A 17,161-nucleotide genomic window follows, 5' to 3' on the forward strand; every position below is an offset into this window, starting at 1 on the left:
GGAAACCTCTTTGAAAAGATCACCAGTTATCCAGAGCAGACTTACTCTTACAGATATTAAGTCTACATACATTAAGTCTAGTGGCAATTTTCTTTAAAAAGGCCACCATTGCTTGCAGTTTTATTTTTCCCAAAGAAGTTTCACTGAATATCATTTAAAAGGAAATCTGTCACCAGTGTCACCTGCACGAACCTGTTGTTACAGACAGGTAGTGCAGGGGAAACTGATGACAACGGTACTTACCTTGTCCGTGCAGTCGTCCTACGGTAATCTTCAGTATCTTCAGCTCCAGGCCCGGCTTGGAGCATGGGTGGAGCTTACGGATATCACCGTTGCTGGTCTCTGCTGGGTGCAGTGACGTCACTAAGCTCCGCCCATGCTCCAAGTCGGCCCGGAGCTGAAGATACCTTAGAACGACTGCACGGAACGGGGCAAGGTAAGTACTGTTGTCATCAGTGTCACCTGTGCTACCTATCTGTACCGACAGGTTCGTGCAGGTGACACTGGTGACAGATTTCCTTTTAAATGATATTCAGTGAAACTTCTTTGGGGAAAAATAAAACTGCATGCAATGGTGGCATCTGTCTCGGGAACTGTCCAGAGTAGAAGCAAATCCCCATAGCAATCCTCTTCTACTCTGTGCAGTTCCCGAGACAAGCAGAGATGTCAGCAGAGAGCACTGTTGCCAGACAGAAAAGAACAACTCAACTTCAGCAGCTGATAATTATTTGAAGGATTAAGATTCTTTAATAGAAGTAATTTACAAATCTGTTTAACTTTCTTGAGCCAGTTGATATATAAAAAAAAAAAAAGCAGCTATTTTGGACTTTTTACGTTCACGCCGTTCACCGTACGGGATCATTTACATTTTATTTTAATAGTTCGGCTATTTACGCACGCGGCGATACCAAATATGTATATAAAATCATTTTTTTTACACTTTTTGGGGGTAAAATAGGGAAAATGGGACAATTTCCGTTTTTATTGGGGGGAGGGGGTTTTTCTATTTTTTTTTACTTTTTTTACTTTTATTTTTACACTCTTATAGTCCCCATAGGGGACTATTTATAGCAATCCTTCGATTGCTAATGCTGTTCAGTGCTATGTATAGGACACAGCACTGATCAGCATTATCGGTCATCTTCTGCTTAAGGCAGCGGAGCCAGGTGAGGGGACCTCCGTCCTGCCGTGCAGGATGATCGGATCGCCGCGGGCGATCCAATCATCCTGTTAAGTGACCGCGATGCTGCAGATGCTGTGATCTGTATTGATCACGGCATCTGAGGGGTTAATGGCGGACATCCGCGGGATCGTGGGTGTCCGCCATTACCGGAGGGTCCCTGGCTGCGATCCACAGCCAGGACCTGCCGCGCATGATGCCAGCATCGCTCCGATGCCAGCGGAGCCAGGTGAGGGTTGGGCAGAGCGGGGGTTTCCATGGCAACCCCCTGTCATGCGCCGCCATTGGTCAGAATTCATTTCTGACCAATGGCAGGGGATAGGAGGAGATTGCAGCACTGCGACCTCGCTCCTATCCCTCAGGATGATCAGGGCTGTCACTGACTGCTCCGATCATCCCTATTTTCCGGGCGATCGAGTCACAAGAGACCCAATCAGCCCAGAATAGCAGAATATCGCATGTCTGAATTGACATGCGACTGTCTGCGATCGCCGACATGGGGGGGGCGATCGCAGAAAATCGGCGATGTTCCGGGATGCCTGCTGAATGATTCCAGCAGGCATCCCGGTCCGGTCCCCAACCAGCTAGCGGCGACCGGTATGCATACGCCCTACGTCCTGTAGGGGTTAACTTCAATAGGTAGCAATATCAGCTGAACAAAGTATGCAGCTGATCCTGTACTTGTAAATGAAGTCTAATAGAAAAAGGTGCACCTTTTTCCATGTTGTTTCCACTCCTGGTTTTGTTTAAAAATACCTACCAAAATACTGTGTGTGCACATAGCCTAAGGGTAATCTTACACAATGATATATATATGTAATCCTACACAATGTTTATATGTATTTTATTTAACCCCTTAAGGACACAGCCTATTTTGGCCTTAAGGACTTTATATTTCCATCCACAGACTCGTATGAGGGCTGTTTTTTTTTTTTGCGCAACAAATTGTACTGGGTAATTCCATCACTTTCACCAAAAAGTGTAAGGCAAAACCAAAAAAACATTATTTGTGTGGGGAAATTGAAGAGAAAATCGCAATTTTAAGAACCACAATTCTTTATTTTGTGGGTCAATAAGATTAAAATGATACGCATGTTTAGATGTACTGCTTAACTTTTTTTTTTTAAATAAACAAAAGTATGTTTAAAAATTGCCCTACTTTGACCACCTATAATTTTTTTTCTAATTTTTTTCCATATTTTTGTGCCGTGATTTTAATTACATATTTTTGGAAATAGAAATTTATTTTTGGAATGCAATGTGACAAAACAGCTGCAATTTTTTCATGATAGCCTGATCAGGTGAGGGGGCCTCCATCTGCCATCAATACTGATCGGATGCCTGCAGTCATGCTGTGGGCGATCCGATCAGCTATTACAAAAACTGCTTTGCCGCAGATACTGTGATCAGTATTGATCACGTGATCTGAGGGGTTAATGGCAGACATCAGTGTGATTGCTGATGTCCGACATTACTGGCGGTTCTCTGGCTGCTGATAGCGCAGCTCCTGTGCTCGCTTCATGTATAGGATGTAAATACATGTTCTGGTGCGTTAAGTACATCCTATGTTCTTATGGGGTTATTATTGGGGTGACTGCTATGTTTAGGACTATAGTTGCATATTTACATAGATAGTACAGTTAGACAACACAATCCAGTTCTACCAAGAAGATGAAAGGGGTAGGGTTCCTCGTGTAAACTGTCCCATAAATTCACAGTTCTTATCCCCTATATCACATCCCCTCCCATAGACTTGCATTGAGGGGGTGGGGCATGTTGTAACAAGGGGCGGAGCTGTGATCTAACAAGGGGCGGAGCTGTGATCTAACAAGGGGCGGAGCTGTGATGCCATGATACTCCGTCCCCTGCATCGCCTGTCATCAGCCACAGAGCGATCCTCTGTGCAGCTGAGAAACGGGGGGTGCTGCAGGAGAAATCGCAGGGGTCCCCAGCGGCTGGATCCCCACGATCAGACATCTTATCCCCTATCCTTTGGATAGGGGATAAGATGTCTAGGGGTGGAGTACCCCTTTAAGGTTGAAGGCTCATCTCCCCTGGAGACTAAAAAATTTTTGCCTGACTGAGGGAGTGCTCCCCCCCCCCCCCTGTCTTTTGAGGGAGTTTTATATAATATCCTGCTGGCCTTAGAAGCAGCTGCTTGACCTGGCACACTGTTCTGTAGTCCATGAACTAAAAGTACACCAAGATCCTTCTCTACTAGTGTCTTTCCTAGTTTTACTCCCTTGGACATTTAAGGCATGCAGTTTTTTTGTTTCCAGGTGCATAACTTTACATTTATCCACTTCGAACCTCATTTGCCAAGTGGATGCCCAAACACACAGTGGGGGAGATTTATCAAAACTTGTGCAGAGGAAAACGTGCCCAGTTGCCCATAGCAACCAATCAGCTTGCTGCTTTCATTTTTATGAAGGCCTGTGAAAAATGAAAGAAGCGATCTGATTGGTTGCTATGGGCAACTGGGCAAGTTTTCCTCTGCACAGGTTTTGATAAATCTCCCCCAGTGTGTCCAGGTCAGCTTGTAGCATATCTCCCTATAGATATTGTAATTTGCTTGCCGTGGCCATTGGTATGTGTCGTCTAGCTTGCTATAGTCAGTCACTTAAATACACCTAGAGAAAAACTAGATGCCACAACTCAGCTGATTTGTAACTTGTTTTCAGTAGTTATTCACTTTGCAGTTATGAAATGTCAGGGGGTTGTGTAGTTGTCCTATTCAATTAAGTATATTTCTCCCCTGTATGCAGCCATGCCTATAGATAGAGCATCTTGTGAGGTCATTCCAGTTGTAAACGGGCTGCGGATGTTCTTTTGACTGGAAGAAAATGAAGAGGTGCAATGATAAGCACACAAACAGGCCTTGTGTATTAATAGGATGCCTAGGGTCAATTACGGTCAATTCTCTGATGTATGACTTTGGTGTCATGTCACGTTTTAAGCTCAATCTTTAAAGGAAAACCGTTGTGCAAAATAATTTATCCCCTATCCTTTGGATAGGGGATAAGTTATAGATCGCGGGGGTCCAACTGCTGGGAACCGCCGCAGTTAGGGGATACGTTATTTTGCACTGCAGTATTCCTTTAATTCCCTCTGTTATATTAAGTTTTATTCATTTAATTCTCAATATTTACTTTGTGTTGATTTTCAGAAATTGTCGACGGCAACGCTAAAATGACCCTTGGAATGATTTGGACCATTATCCTCCGTTTTGCTATTCAAGACATTTCCGTTGAAGGTAATTTACAGCTTTCACAATACATTTATGGTGCTGCTTCCATCCTGCCAGGGATATAGGGGTGTGTGAGGTATTTTTTTGTTTCATTTTAATGGGACCCTTTTGACATTTAAAGTCATGGATGTAAATGTTGGCACCCCTGAAATTGTTCAAGAAAATGAAGTATTTCTCACAGAAAAGGATTGCTGTAACACATGTTTTACTATACACATGTTTATTCCCTTTGGGGGAGATTTATCGAAATCTGTCCTGAGAAAAGTTGCCTAGTTGCCCATAGCAACCAATCAGATCGCTTCTTTTATTTTGCAAAGGTCCTTTTAAAAATAAAAGAAGCGATCTGATTGGTTGCTATGGGCAACTAGGCAACTTTTCCTCAGGACAGATTTTGATAAATCTCCCCCTTTGTGTGTATTGGAACTAAACCAAAAAAGGGAGGAAAAACGCAAATTGGACATAATGTCACACCAAACTCCAAAAATGGGCTGGACAAAATTATTGGCACCCTTAACTTAATATTTGGTTGCACGCCCTTTGGAAAAAAATAACTGAAATCAGTCGCTTCCTATAACCATCAATAACTTCTTACACCTCTCAGCCGGAATGTTGGACCACTCTTCCTTTGCAAACTGCTCCAGGTCTCTCTTATTGGAAGGGCGCCTTTTCCCAACAGCAATTTTAAGATCTCTCCACAGGTGTTCAATGGGATTTAGATCTGGACTCATTGCTGGCCACTTCAGAACTCTCCAGCGCTTTGTTGCCATCCATTTCTGGGTGCTTTTTGACGTATGTTTGGGGTCATTGTCCAATCTTGGACGCAAACCCAGCTTTCTGACACTGGGTTGTACAGTGCGACCCAAAATCCATTTGTAATCCTCAGATTTCATGATGCTTTACACACATTTAAGGCACCCGGTGCCAGTGGCAGCAAGCCAGCCCCGAAACATCATTGAACCTCCACCATATTTCACTGTAAGTACTGTGTTCTTTTCTTTGTAGGCCTCATTCTGTTTTCGGTAAACAGTAGAATGATGTGCTTTACCAAAAAGCTCTTTCTTGGTCCTATCTGTCCACAAGATGTTTTCCCAGAAGGATTTTGGCTTACTCAAGTTCATTTTGGCAAATGTAGCCTTGCTATTTTTTAAGTCTCTGTGTCAGCAGTGGGGTCCTCCTGGGTCTCCTGCCATAGCGTTTCCTTTCCTTTAAATGTCGACAGATAGTTTGCGCTGACACTGATGCTCCCGGAGCCTGCAGGACAGCTTGAAATTCTTTGGAACTTGTTTGGGGATGCTTATCTACCATCCGGACTATCCTGCATTGTCACCTTTCATAAATTTTTATCTTCCGTCCGTGCCCAGGGAGATTAGCTATAGTGCCATGAATTGCAAACTTCTTGGTAATGTTGCGCACTGTGGAAAAAGGCAAATCTAGATCTCTGGAGATGGACTTGTAATCTTGAGATTGTTGATATTTTTCCACAATTTTGGTTCTCAAGTCCTCAGACAGTTCTCTTCTCCTCTTTCTGTTATCCATTCTTAGTGTGGCACACACACAATGCAAAGACTAAGTGAACTTATCTCCTTTTTATCTGTTTTCAGGTGTGGTTTTTATATTGCCCACACCTGTTACTTGCCCCAGGTGAGTTTAAAGGGTAGCTCCCACCATCCTATTTTTTTTTTTTTTTTTCTGTCCCTGCTTATTGCACATCTATCCCTAACCCCCTTAAATTTTTATTTTTACTATATTAAAAATGCTTTTTGTCTGCCTGGCAGTGTGCTCACTACCAGGCAGACTTCCCCAGCAGGCACCACGTCACTGATGCCTGCTGGGGGGGACTTCCGCCCTTAGTTCATCTACACAGGGTGCCTCCAGCTGTTTCATCACTACAACTTCCAGCTTGCCCTGACATCTATTGGCTGTCAGGGCATGCTGGGAGTTGTAGCATTGAAACAGCTGGAGGCACCCTGTGTAGATAAACTATTAGTTACATGCGGCGCTAGCCCGTCCAACCCCCCCCCCCCGCCATGCCCCGTTCCCTCCATCACAACACCCCCCCCCCCCCCCCAATTACACTTACTGCAGAGTCCAGCAGCGGGCGTGCAGGGACAGCGGAGGCGGCGACGAGGCGGCGGTGTGAGGTGTTTTTTTGCGCCTCCGTAGATCCATGCGTCCGCTCCTCCCCCAGCTTTCCGAAGATTTCCGAAGCTAGAGCTGGGGAGGGCAGAGCAAGGGAGGGAGGAAGTTTACGCCCCCTCCCTCATCTCCCCTCCCTGAGCTCGGCTGGACGCAGATCTCTACGGCAGAGGACATAGATCGCCACGGCAGGTCCCCTCCCTCATTTCCCCTCCATGAGGACGTAAATCTCCACGGCAGGTCCAACCACCTCGCTGCGGCGATGTGCGGGAGGAGTGGCCTCCCAGCCAGTGGCCGGGGAGCCAATGCGCTTGCTCCCTGCCTGTCTGATTGACAGGCAGGGAGCGAGCGCAGGCTGAATGAAAAAGGACTGATGCCCGGCCGCATCGGTCCTTTTTCAGGCGTGACGTCACGCCAGGCTGCAGCCGGCCACTAGGAGGGAGACCCCTAGTGGCCGGTTTTCAAATGTAAATTAAACTATTTTATTTAAAAAAAAAAAATAATAAAAGTATATTAGAGATATGTTGTAGTACATAAGTACTACAACATATCAAAAAAAATAAAGTTGGTGACAGTGCCCATTTAAAGGAGCTTTACATGCTTGAAACACTTATTTTTCCAAAATTTTGAAGGGGTGCCAATAATTTTGTCCAGACCATTTTTGGAGTTTGATGTCACATTATGTCCAATTAGCTTTTTTTTCCCCCTCCCTTTTTGGTTTAGTTCCAATACACACAAAGGGAATAAACATGTGTATAGCAAAACATGTGTTACTGCAATACTTTTCTGTGAGAAATACTTCATTTTCACGAGAAATTTTATGGGTGCCAACATTTACGACCATGACTGTATACACACATGACCACACTAGTATTGTAAATGGAAAGGTGATCTACTTTACAAAGCTATCCTCTCATCCTCCTGGTTTACTTGCCTTCATAGAAACCTCAGCCAAAGAAGGACTACTACTTTGGTGTCAGAGAAAAACTGCACCCTATAAGAATGTGAATATACAAAATTTCCACATCAGGTAAGTAACATTCAGAAGGGACAGTTTGAATTTCAACATCCACAATTATATTATCATGTCATTAAATATTCTATCCAATTCTTTAATTCTCAGAAACCTCCAATTATATATTTCTCTTACAGCTGGAAAGATGGTCTTGGCTTCTGTGCTCTTATCCATAGGCATCGGCCAGAGCTTATCGATTACGGGAAATTACGAAAGGTACCTAGAATTTCCATCTTTGATTAAATTAATTGTGCAGCAACTTAAACCTTAAAGGCGTTGTGCCTTCTTGTAAATGCATCCCCAATCCACTTCCGGGATGAGTGACACCGCCCCATTCTAACAGGAGACTATGTCCTATTCAATGCCAAGATATAAGGCTTTTTTGTTCAAGGGATGTTCTCATTTGTCCTTTTCATCCTTCTCTCTGTTCCTGCTTTTAGCAGGGAGTGCTATTGCTCTATCATTTTGACACTTTAGACACACAGGCACTTTGCATGACTCACTGAAACGGTAAAACTTGCACACAAGCAGCAAAGCATGCCACATCTACATACTGTACTATACAGACAAAATAGAAAAATATTCCCAGAGTGCTTTCTTAAGGCCTGGGCTACACTGCAGCTTTTTGTAATGCTGCAAATTAATTTGAACTTTTGAGTTGCAGCTGCAATCAAATACAATCCGCAATGTATATGCGTATATAACATTGAATTCAGTGATATTGTGTTAATATAGTACATTAGGGGCATTAATCTATATATATTTTTTATGATACATTATTTTACTTAAGTGAAAAAAACAGGACAACTTGTGCCAAATATAACAAAATGGTGTATGCTGTATTAAACTTTTTTTCTGATGTCACCTTATGGCTGACTTGGAACATTTTTTAATTACATTTTTTTTGTTAAGCCATGACAATTTTTTTAAACATGGGATAAGAAAGTACTAAGAACATACCATTCCTTGTGTGCTATTTGTTTTATAAGCCACCTATGTTTAAAACATATTAATGATGTATTTGTAAGCTGATTTGGATGGTAAAAAGTAATTTGCAGAAATCATTCACTGATACTTTATATTGTATTTTTAGGATGATCCCTATACAAATCTGAACACTGCATTTGATGTTGCAGAGAGGTTCCTTGACATTCCAAAGATGTTGGATGCTGAAGGTAGCACCCTCCCTATTATAATTTGTAGATATATCTTCTTACGTGGAGTATAAATAGCATACATTTTTCGTTAACACATAGGCCTATAACATGCTTTTTGTTTATGTTATTTGTTCTATGGTTTACAGCTCATGACATGACCAACTTGTGTCTGGCAGTTCGTTTTCAGTGTACTTTAAAACTTCTACTCTATCTAGGAATAGAAAAAAATGATAAGCTGCTTGTTGTGCATCTCTCTTCATGCTGGACCAGTGCACAACAATACAATATTTATGTTACGAAGGTCGGTTCCGGAACTCCATGCAGCCTAATTGTGTAGCAGCAGTGCAGAAAAGGGCTGTCAAAACTGAAGAATACAAATTGATAGACATGCAGTGTGAGTTGTAGTTTAGCAACAGCTGGGGGATCTCTGTTTGGGAAACACTGGTCTAGAGTTCCATATACACAGGTACAAGGGCGCCAGGGAAGCGGAGAAGAAGGGGGGCTACAGTGTATGTGTATATAGGTGTACTGTGCCTAGATATACAATTTGTTCCACTTACATGGGGGTTTCATCCTAAGGATAAACTATTCATTGGCAGTCCCGGATAACCACTTTCATAAAACATTTAATAAATGTATTTTTTTTTATACAATATTAAACTGTGAGGCTGTTCATTATTCTTTTTGATTGCAGTGACACAGTGGAATTTCAAATGATCTGTTATCATCTTTTACTTTACATTTTTCCTAACATAAACGGTTCAGAACATTATTCAGAACAAGCAAGCAAATGTATGAAATGATACAAAGTGTAGGATAGGTACCGTATATACTTGAATATAAGCCGAGGCCCCTAATTTTACCCCAAAAACCCAGGAAAAGTTATTGACTCGACAATAAGCCTAGGGTGGGAAATAAATCATCCCCCCATGTCATCACCCAGACCCCCGTCATCATCCCCCCCCCCTTCATCATCACCGTCTGTCAATCCCTTCAGCCATCGGCTGTCCGGGCATGCTGGGAGTTGTAGTTTTGAAACCTCTGGAGGTCTGCAGGTTGAAGACCACTGTGTCCTTCGTCATCATCCATACCCCCGCCCCCCCTTTAGTTTTCTACTCGCCTCCCCTTGTGGGAAGGAAGGGTGAGCTGGTCTGGACCATCTATGCTGCAGGGACCATCCGGTGGGGAGGGTTAGTCGTTCCGGGCTGTCCATTTTCACCGGGGGGGGGGGTGCCCTGGGGGGGGGTGTCCTGATGATGACGCACAGGGACGTTCATGCGCAGGGAGGCCCTGCGCGTCCCTGTGCGTCGTCAAGGCAACTTCACTAGTCCGGGGCAGGAGAAGAGCCCCCCCCCCCCCCCGGTGAAAATGGACAGCCCGGAACGACTATCCCTCCCCACCGGATGGTCCCTGCAGCATAGATGGCCCTGACCAGCTCACCCTTCCTTCCCACCGAGGGGAGGTGGGTAGAAAACTAAAGGGGGGTCTGGATGATGACAAAGGCCGCAGTGGTCTTCAACCTGCGGACCTCCAGAGGTTTCAAAACTACAACTACCAGCATGCCCGGACAATTCCCCCTTAATCATCACCGCCTGTCAATCTCTTCAGCCATCGGCTGTCCAGGCATGCTGGGAGTTGTAGTTTTGCAACATCTGGAGGTCCGCAGGTTGAAGACCACTGAGAAGGGATTGACAGGCGGAGAGTTCACTTGAGTATAAACCGAGGGGGGGGAGGGCGTTTTCAGCACGAAAAATCGAGTATAAAAAAATCGAGTATATACGGTATATGAAGAACTTGAAATTCTAGAACATATGGCTCACACTTTAATACTATAAATGGAGGAGAGGGATCTTGTATCACAATTTAGTCTAGACCTATTTGTTTGGTATTTTTACGAGTGTATATTTATATAACTTATATACCAAAAGTGTTTGATAACTAAATAAAGCTTGGAAATGAACTATCACTGAGGCAAATGTGGGAATCTTGCTAAAAACCTTTTAACTTTGAATGCTATTTAAAGCTTTGTACGGTAAAAGCATCAAATAGCAAATTGAAGGCGAACATTATTGATGAACGTACATTTGGTTACAGTATTCACAAACTCTTTATACTCATTCAATATATAGAATATGCAGGAGTAGTAGGCAAAGAAATAAGTGCCCTGTTTATTCAGGTTAGTAGAAAAAGAATCTGAATATATTGGGTCCCCGCTTCTTCTATTGGGAACTTTTTTTTGTTGTTGTTTTTTTTGCGCCTATAAAGGTGCATGTCTTTAGTAAATTTGTCCAATCATGCTTCAGAATCTGCCCATACCAAGAACAGGCGATTACTATGAATTTGCCTATTATTACTCTAGTTATTATTTATTATATTGGGCCATAAAATACCTTACAATATTATCCACACACTTTTTATTGTGTCTAAAACTAGAGCTAGGAACACCTACTTTTTGAGACGTGGAGAAAAGAAATATGCATTAATGGGAAATAGTAAGATTTTTGGGCACACAGTGATGATACATGTGTCTGGTGGGATGTGCACCAATTATAGTCTGCAGTTTCCCAAAAATATTTGTCCCGTGATCGATGGTAAGTTCCTCCTAATATTCCCACAATTCTCTCCGTGGTGGAGAGTAGGTAAGAATTGCATGAAAGGCCATGTTAATTCATTGGACGCCTTTAGCACCTAATAACTAGATGTGGAGGTCATGGTGGTATGTGTTGGCGTACCTTCTTTTTTACTGTGCAGAGAAGTGTACACTATACTGGAGTTTTTTTTATTTTGCATTCTGCCGAAGTTATGCACCTATATGGTTATGTACCTACCTATATGGTTATGTAGTGTCATATCTACTGGGATATACATTTGAGATATATATATATAGAGATAATATGTTGGGGAACAGTTCAACATATAGAATAAACACAGTGTGAACAGAGCCGAACATGATTTAATATATTATCTGTCCATGATGATCATGTTTTTGATGTGATTAACAGAATGTCTTAAAAATCATTAAAATCATTGGGGAGGGGGGGAGGGGGTTGTGCTTCAGGAATTCCTTATTCCTTTTTTTCTTTAAATCTATTTAAAAGTACTTTGTGTAGTGACTGCATCATTTCTGGACTGTGTGAACATGTAAAGACCTGATTGTACATTGGGGAAAAATAATGAACTGAACTGCATCATGTGTGCTTCATCTTTTATCTGTTAAACAACTAGAATAGTCAGTACAGATGTTTACATCCCACTAACATCCAAAAACACATGAAAGTCTTGGATATATCCTGTGGGTCTTTTAATATTTTTAAGGTATTTAAGCCACTGTGGACGAAGCCTTTTTGTTAGAAGTGTCCCCACAAAATGAAACCCTCAGTAATTAACTGTAATCTGCAGGGGCGCAGAGCAGCGACTATTTAGTTCCCCTGCACGGCCGTCACAGTTGGCTGAAAGCATTACATGGTACCCGGTAAAAAATGTCCTGAATGCAGTAGACTCTGCTCTCACAGCATATTGAAAAATACACCTAGAAGGAAGCCTCTGATTTCAGCAGTGTATTCTGTCAGTTTTTAAGGAAGCCTCTGATTTCAGCAGTGTATTCTGTCAGTTTTTTAATGGTAGCCACTGACACTAAATAGCCCAATTAATTGAGTCTAATTGCTGCCCTGTATTTCCAAGGCATATGTTAAGAATAAGTGACCGGTCACATATTCCATTGTATTCAAAATGTGTGAATTGTGGCCATTGATAAGTCGATGCACAGTGCATGTATTTTTCAGCACTTCTGGTGTGTACTATTTACCGAAACACTAGTGTGAACATGGCCTTACACTCTACATACAGAGTCCTAAGAGACATTATTTATTTTTGTTCTTCAGTCCAGCTGATTAATAGAGGTCCCGTCCACAGTACCTTTCTATAGTGACCCAACGCGCCCTGACACTGGCTGCTGTGTAAAATTCCCTATCTGATCTCCTGAATGAGGCCCCGGCAGACTGCTGGGGCCACGTTCAGGAGATTGCGGGGGGTCCCAGCAGTGCGCTGCTATATTCATCGACGTCTCTCTTTTTTTAATAATGTTTAAGGCATGGTGACCTATACATACTTCTGTTTATTGTGCCGTATATAGAATAAGGTATCGGCACACCCGTTTTATGTGAGCTGTAGGTTAAATGTTCCCTTCACAATCACTGTGTACATCTACTACATCATATATGTCAGTGTATTACATTTGATCATGTTTCCATCTCATTTACTGAATCAACATGCTTTAACCCTTTTTTTGACAGACATTGTTGGGACAGCTCGCCCTGATGAGAAGGCCATCATGACCTACGTTTCTAGCTTCTATCACGCCTTTTCAGGAGCCCAGAAGGTATCCCAGGGTTCCAGTATCTCTCCAACCAGCACATAGTTCCTGTCGCTAATGTGCAAATCTTTCTCCTTTTCTCTGTTTTAGCACCGGGCTATTGTTTGTTTTTGTTTCTTAGGGATGTTCAGGATAGTCTTTAAATACAATTATTCTTCCTTCCAGTACATTCTAGTTTCCATCACACAAGTGTATAAACACTTATATTTAGGAAATGACAAGCGGGGACGGTCTTAGGGGTGTTGGGACATGTACGTTCACTGTACCTAGTAAGGTGATTGCCAACAGGAACATCATTATTTCATTAGAAGTAATATAATATGCTGATATTATCTCAGCACTGTATGGTTATTTGTGAGGCAATGCTTCTACATTGTAATATTTTAGCCCTGTTATTTAAGTTATTGTATGGAAGTGATTAGCCACCAGCCCTTCCTGACGAAGCTGGGGTGCCAGCGAAACGTCGGAGGCGCTGGCTAATGCTCGGAGTTTTTAATTAGCAGCCACTAACAACTCCCTTAATAACAGTTCATCATATCCAAAGATGATGATCGTTGTACAATTATTCTTTTACTAATTGCAGTCACTACTTTAATATTACAAGGGGAGCTGATCTTAGGCTGTGATTTTAAATAATCAGTGGTGTAGATTACACCATACGGAAAATTACACATTACTATTTAGTTTAATATTTTAATAGGACAAATAAAAGTTACATTTTAGGAGGTACTTAGTTTAAGGGTTCCCCTTAGGGGGTTTCCCCTAAAATAGTTGTGAATATATTATGACCCTGGTACCCCCTGTGGGGCATTTGTTGTGATATTGTATGGAAGTGATATCTAGTCAGCCCCTGTATTATTTGCAATGATCTAGTGGCGCCTCTCTACAGTGCAGGTATCACTACACGCTGTATATTTCTTGTTATCTGTAATACTATGTACTGTCCAGGACTGTATTTTACGCACATAGTTATTTACAACTTCCATCAGCGCTGGCTTTTATCCACAAGAACTTTACCCTTTTTACATGTCTCCTTTTTATATCCGTCATTTTATATTATTGGCATTTTGGGACTTCAGATTAATTCACTAGATTTCCAATGCAGATATGTTCATAATTTACTATGTTTTCAACTTTCAATGAACCACTATCTTTACTAACAATGACCATCAGGTGAACTTTTGCTTTTGAAGCAGATATAGTGATCCCTCAACTTACAATGGCCTCAACATACAATAGTTTCAACATACAATGATCTTTTCTGGACCATTGTAAGTTGAAACCAGACTTACAATGCTACGCACAGACAAGATCTGTGAAATGTGTCAATGAACTGACCAATCAGAATGGGCATTCACTGGTAAAACTCCTGTATTACTGAAGCATATGCACTGACTGGTGCCTGGTAGCGCCCCCTACAGTACAGGGAGGTATTACATGTTCTGTACTACTCTTAGGGCCAGGGTTACCTGCTCCTTTGGACACCAGGTGAGGGCGGCTCCATGTTACTTTTATAGGACACTGTGTACTGTACAGGACCCCGAAGAAGCTCTTGTCCTCTACATAGACCAGTGCTTCCCAAGCAGGGTGCCCCCAGCTGTTGCAAAACTACAACTCCCAGCATGCCCGGACAGCCTTTGGCTGTCCGGGCATGCTGGGATTTGTAGTTTTGCAACAGCTGAAGGCTCCCTGCTTGGGAAACACTGACATAGACAGTGATTACAGCTCCCAGCAGATCTTTCTTACTTTTATATGTAAGGATTTGCTTTATCTATATTAGTTATCTACTTTTTATTTCTTTAATCCTCACTTTTTCCTTTTTTTTGATGACATTTTGGTGCCTTTAGAACCAATTACCAGGTTTCCATAGAGTTATGGTCTCAACTAGAGATGAGCGAACTTACAGTAAATTCGATTCGTCACGAACTGCTCGGCTCGGCGGTTGCTGACTTTTCCTGCATAAATTAGTTCAGCTTTCCAGTGCTCCGGTGGGCTGGAAAAGGTGGATACAGTCCTAGGAAAGAGTCTCCTAGGAATGTATCCACCTTTTCCAGCCCACGGGAGCACCAGAAAGCTGAACTCATTTATGCAGGAAACGTCATCAACTGCCAAGCCGAGAAGTTCGTGACTAATCGAATTTACTGTAAGTTCGCTCATCTCTAGTCTCAACATACAATGGTTGTCCTGGAACCAATTAATATTGTAACTTGAGGGACCGCTGTATTTCATATGAAAGGTCATGTGATCCTTGCTCCTCCATGCCGATCATACAGCATCTTCTAAGGATGCAGCCATGGACGCTGATAATCAAGAAACCTGCTTCCATTGGCAATAGGGGATCGGTTTCCTGTCACAAAGAATAGAATATGTGTAATTTTCTGATTTTTAAGATTTTTTTTCTTTTTACTTCATATTTTTACAGGTTTTTATTGTGACACTGGTCAGCAACTTAAAAAGAAAACTATCATTTTGGGGCATTATGTGGCGATAGTTAGATTTCTGTTTAAATTGTATTTTACTTTGGGAAGCAATCCTATTGGGTGACAGCTGATATCCACCCACACTAACTTATATGGACAAGCCATGTCCATTGAACTATTAGGTCATATACACAACATAGTGTGTGTGTGTGGGGGGGGGGCTTTTTATACTACATATTCCTGGCTGGCTGCCGTTTCCTTAAAGGGGTACTCCGGTGAAAAACTTTTTTTTTTTTTTTTTTTTTTTTTAAATCAACTGGTGCCAGAAAGTTAAACAGATTTGTAAATGACTTCAATAAAAAAAAATCTTAATCCTTCCTGTGCTTATTAGCTGCTGAATACCACAGTGGAAATTCTTTTCCGTTTGAAACACAGAGCTGTCTGCTGACATCATGAGCACAGTGGTCTCTGCTGACACCTCTGTCCATTTTAGGAACTGTCCAGGGTAAAAGGAAATCCCCATAGCAAACATATGCAGTTCTGGACAGTTCCTAAAATGGACAGAGATGTCAGCAGAGAGCACTGTGCTCGTGATGTCAGCAGACAGCTCTGTGTTTCACAAAGAAAAGACTTTCCGCTGTAGTATTCAGCCGCTTATAAGTACAGGAAGGATTAAGATTTTTTAATAGAAGAAATTTACAAATCTGTTTAACTTTCTGGCACCAGTTGATAAAAAAAAAAAAAAAAAGTTTAACATAATCTTCTATAAATCTGTACAAGATATGAACAAAGTTATGCAAACTTTGGTAGATTTTAACTATGAACTGTTTAAATGTGTGAGCAATACATACACATTCCCCAGGCTTTGATAAGTAAAGGTAATTTGTGGATTGCCTTGAATTGCCTTCAGTACTGTATTCTTCTTATCTTTATTATTATTATTATAAATAGAAGCCTTAGGCAAAATGAGCAGGGTCTGCAAGCATCCATGCCTTTGTTGCATTTTTCATGGTATACAGGGAAAGGATAAATATGCATGCATGTCATTATGTATCAATAATCATTTAGATTAGTCCTATAGGAATATGTATTTCACCTGTGCAAAAAAAAGTTTGTTTTAACATTTATGTAAAGTACACATGGGGAGCCATTTTTATTGGATCCAACTAGCCATCCCGTCAGTTTAGTGATTCTGATTACAATATTGGGATTTGTTAGACAACCCTTTCCCTGAAGTCCCTGGATAGGAACCTCCCATGGTCAGCTATTATCACCAGGGAAAATTAACTATTGCATGGTAACCATTTAAATCAATGGTCAATCCATATAATGCACATATAATAGCAGGATCCTTCAGTGATAGAATTGCTTGGTAAAGTGGGCCTCTGTTCTTAAAGCACATGACTTTTCTTAAACATACATAGGCTCAATTAGGGCAATAAACTCCTTTTTAACCTTTTTTATGCCGACAGTGGTTTGTTGGTGATATCACGGCCATAAGCAATTCTCATTTCTAGGTTTTCAGCCTAGAAAGTGGGTGCAGACAAATATGGAAGTCCAAGCCAGAATGTTATTCTTTTACACCGGAGTATATGGCATGACAGGGTCTAGGGGTGGTAGTTAGGGTTTATTCA

The 17,161-nt window shown here is 41.8% G+C and overlaps 1 protein-coding gene across 9 annotated transcripts in view; it reads left to right on the top strand.

Moving 5' to 3' along the window:
* ACTN1 (actinin alpha 1) overlaps nucleotides 1–17,161 on the top strand; it is a 152,343-nt gene that overhangs the window by 88,877 nt on the left and 46,305 nt on the right. For 5 of the 9 annotated variants that reach the window (XM_056547041.1, XM_056547037.1, XM_056547039.1 and 2 more), the window contains exons 4-8: nucleotides 4,347–4,433; nucleotides 7,506–7,593; nucleotides 7,716–7,794; nucleotides 8,672–8,753; nucleotides 13,028–13,113. In XM_056547041.1, the coding sequence (XP_056403016.1) occupies nucleotides 4,347–4,433; nucleotides 7,506–7,593; nucleotides 7,716–7,794; nucleotides 8,672–8,753; nucleotides 13,028–13,113 (422 nt within the window). Of the gene's footprint in view, nucleotides 1–3,411; nucleotides 3,437–4,346; nucleotides 4,434–7,505; nucleotides 7,594–7,715; nucleotides 7,795–8,671; nucleotides 8,754–13,027; nucleotides 13,114–17,161 lie in introns of those variants that run through there. The other 4 variants (XM_056547043.1, XM_056547038.1, XM_056547040.1 and 1 more) reach the window with 2 other exon arrangements.

This window comes from Hyla sarda, chromosome 11 (genome assembly GCF_029499605.1).
Source record: "Hyla sarda isolate aHylSar1 chromosome 11, aHylSar1.hap1, whole genome shotgun sequence".
In the NCBI taxonomy this organism is placed as follows: domain Eukaryota; kingdom Metazoa; phylum Chordata; class Amphibia; order Anura; family Hylidae; genus Hyla; species Hyla sarda.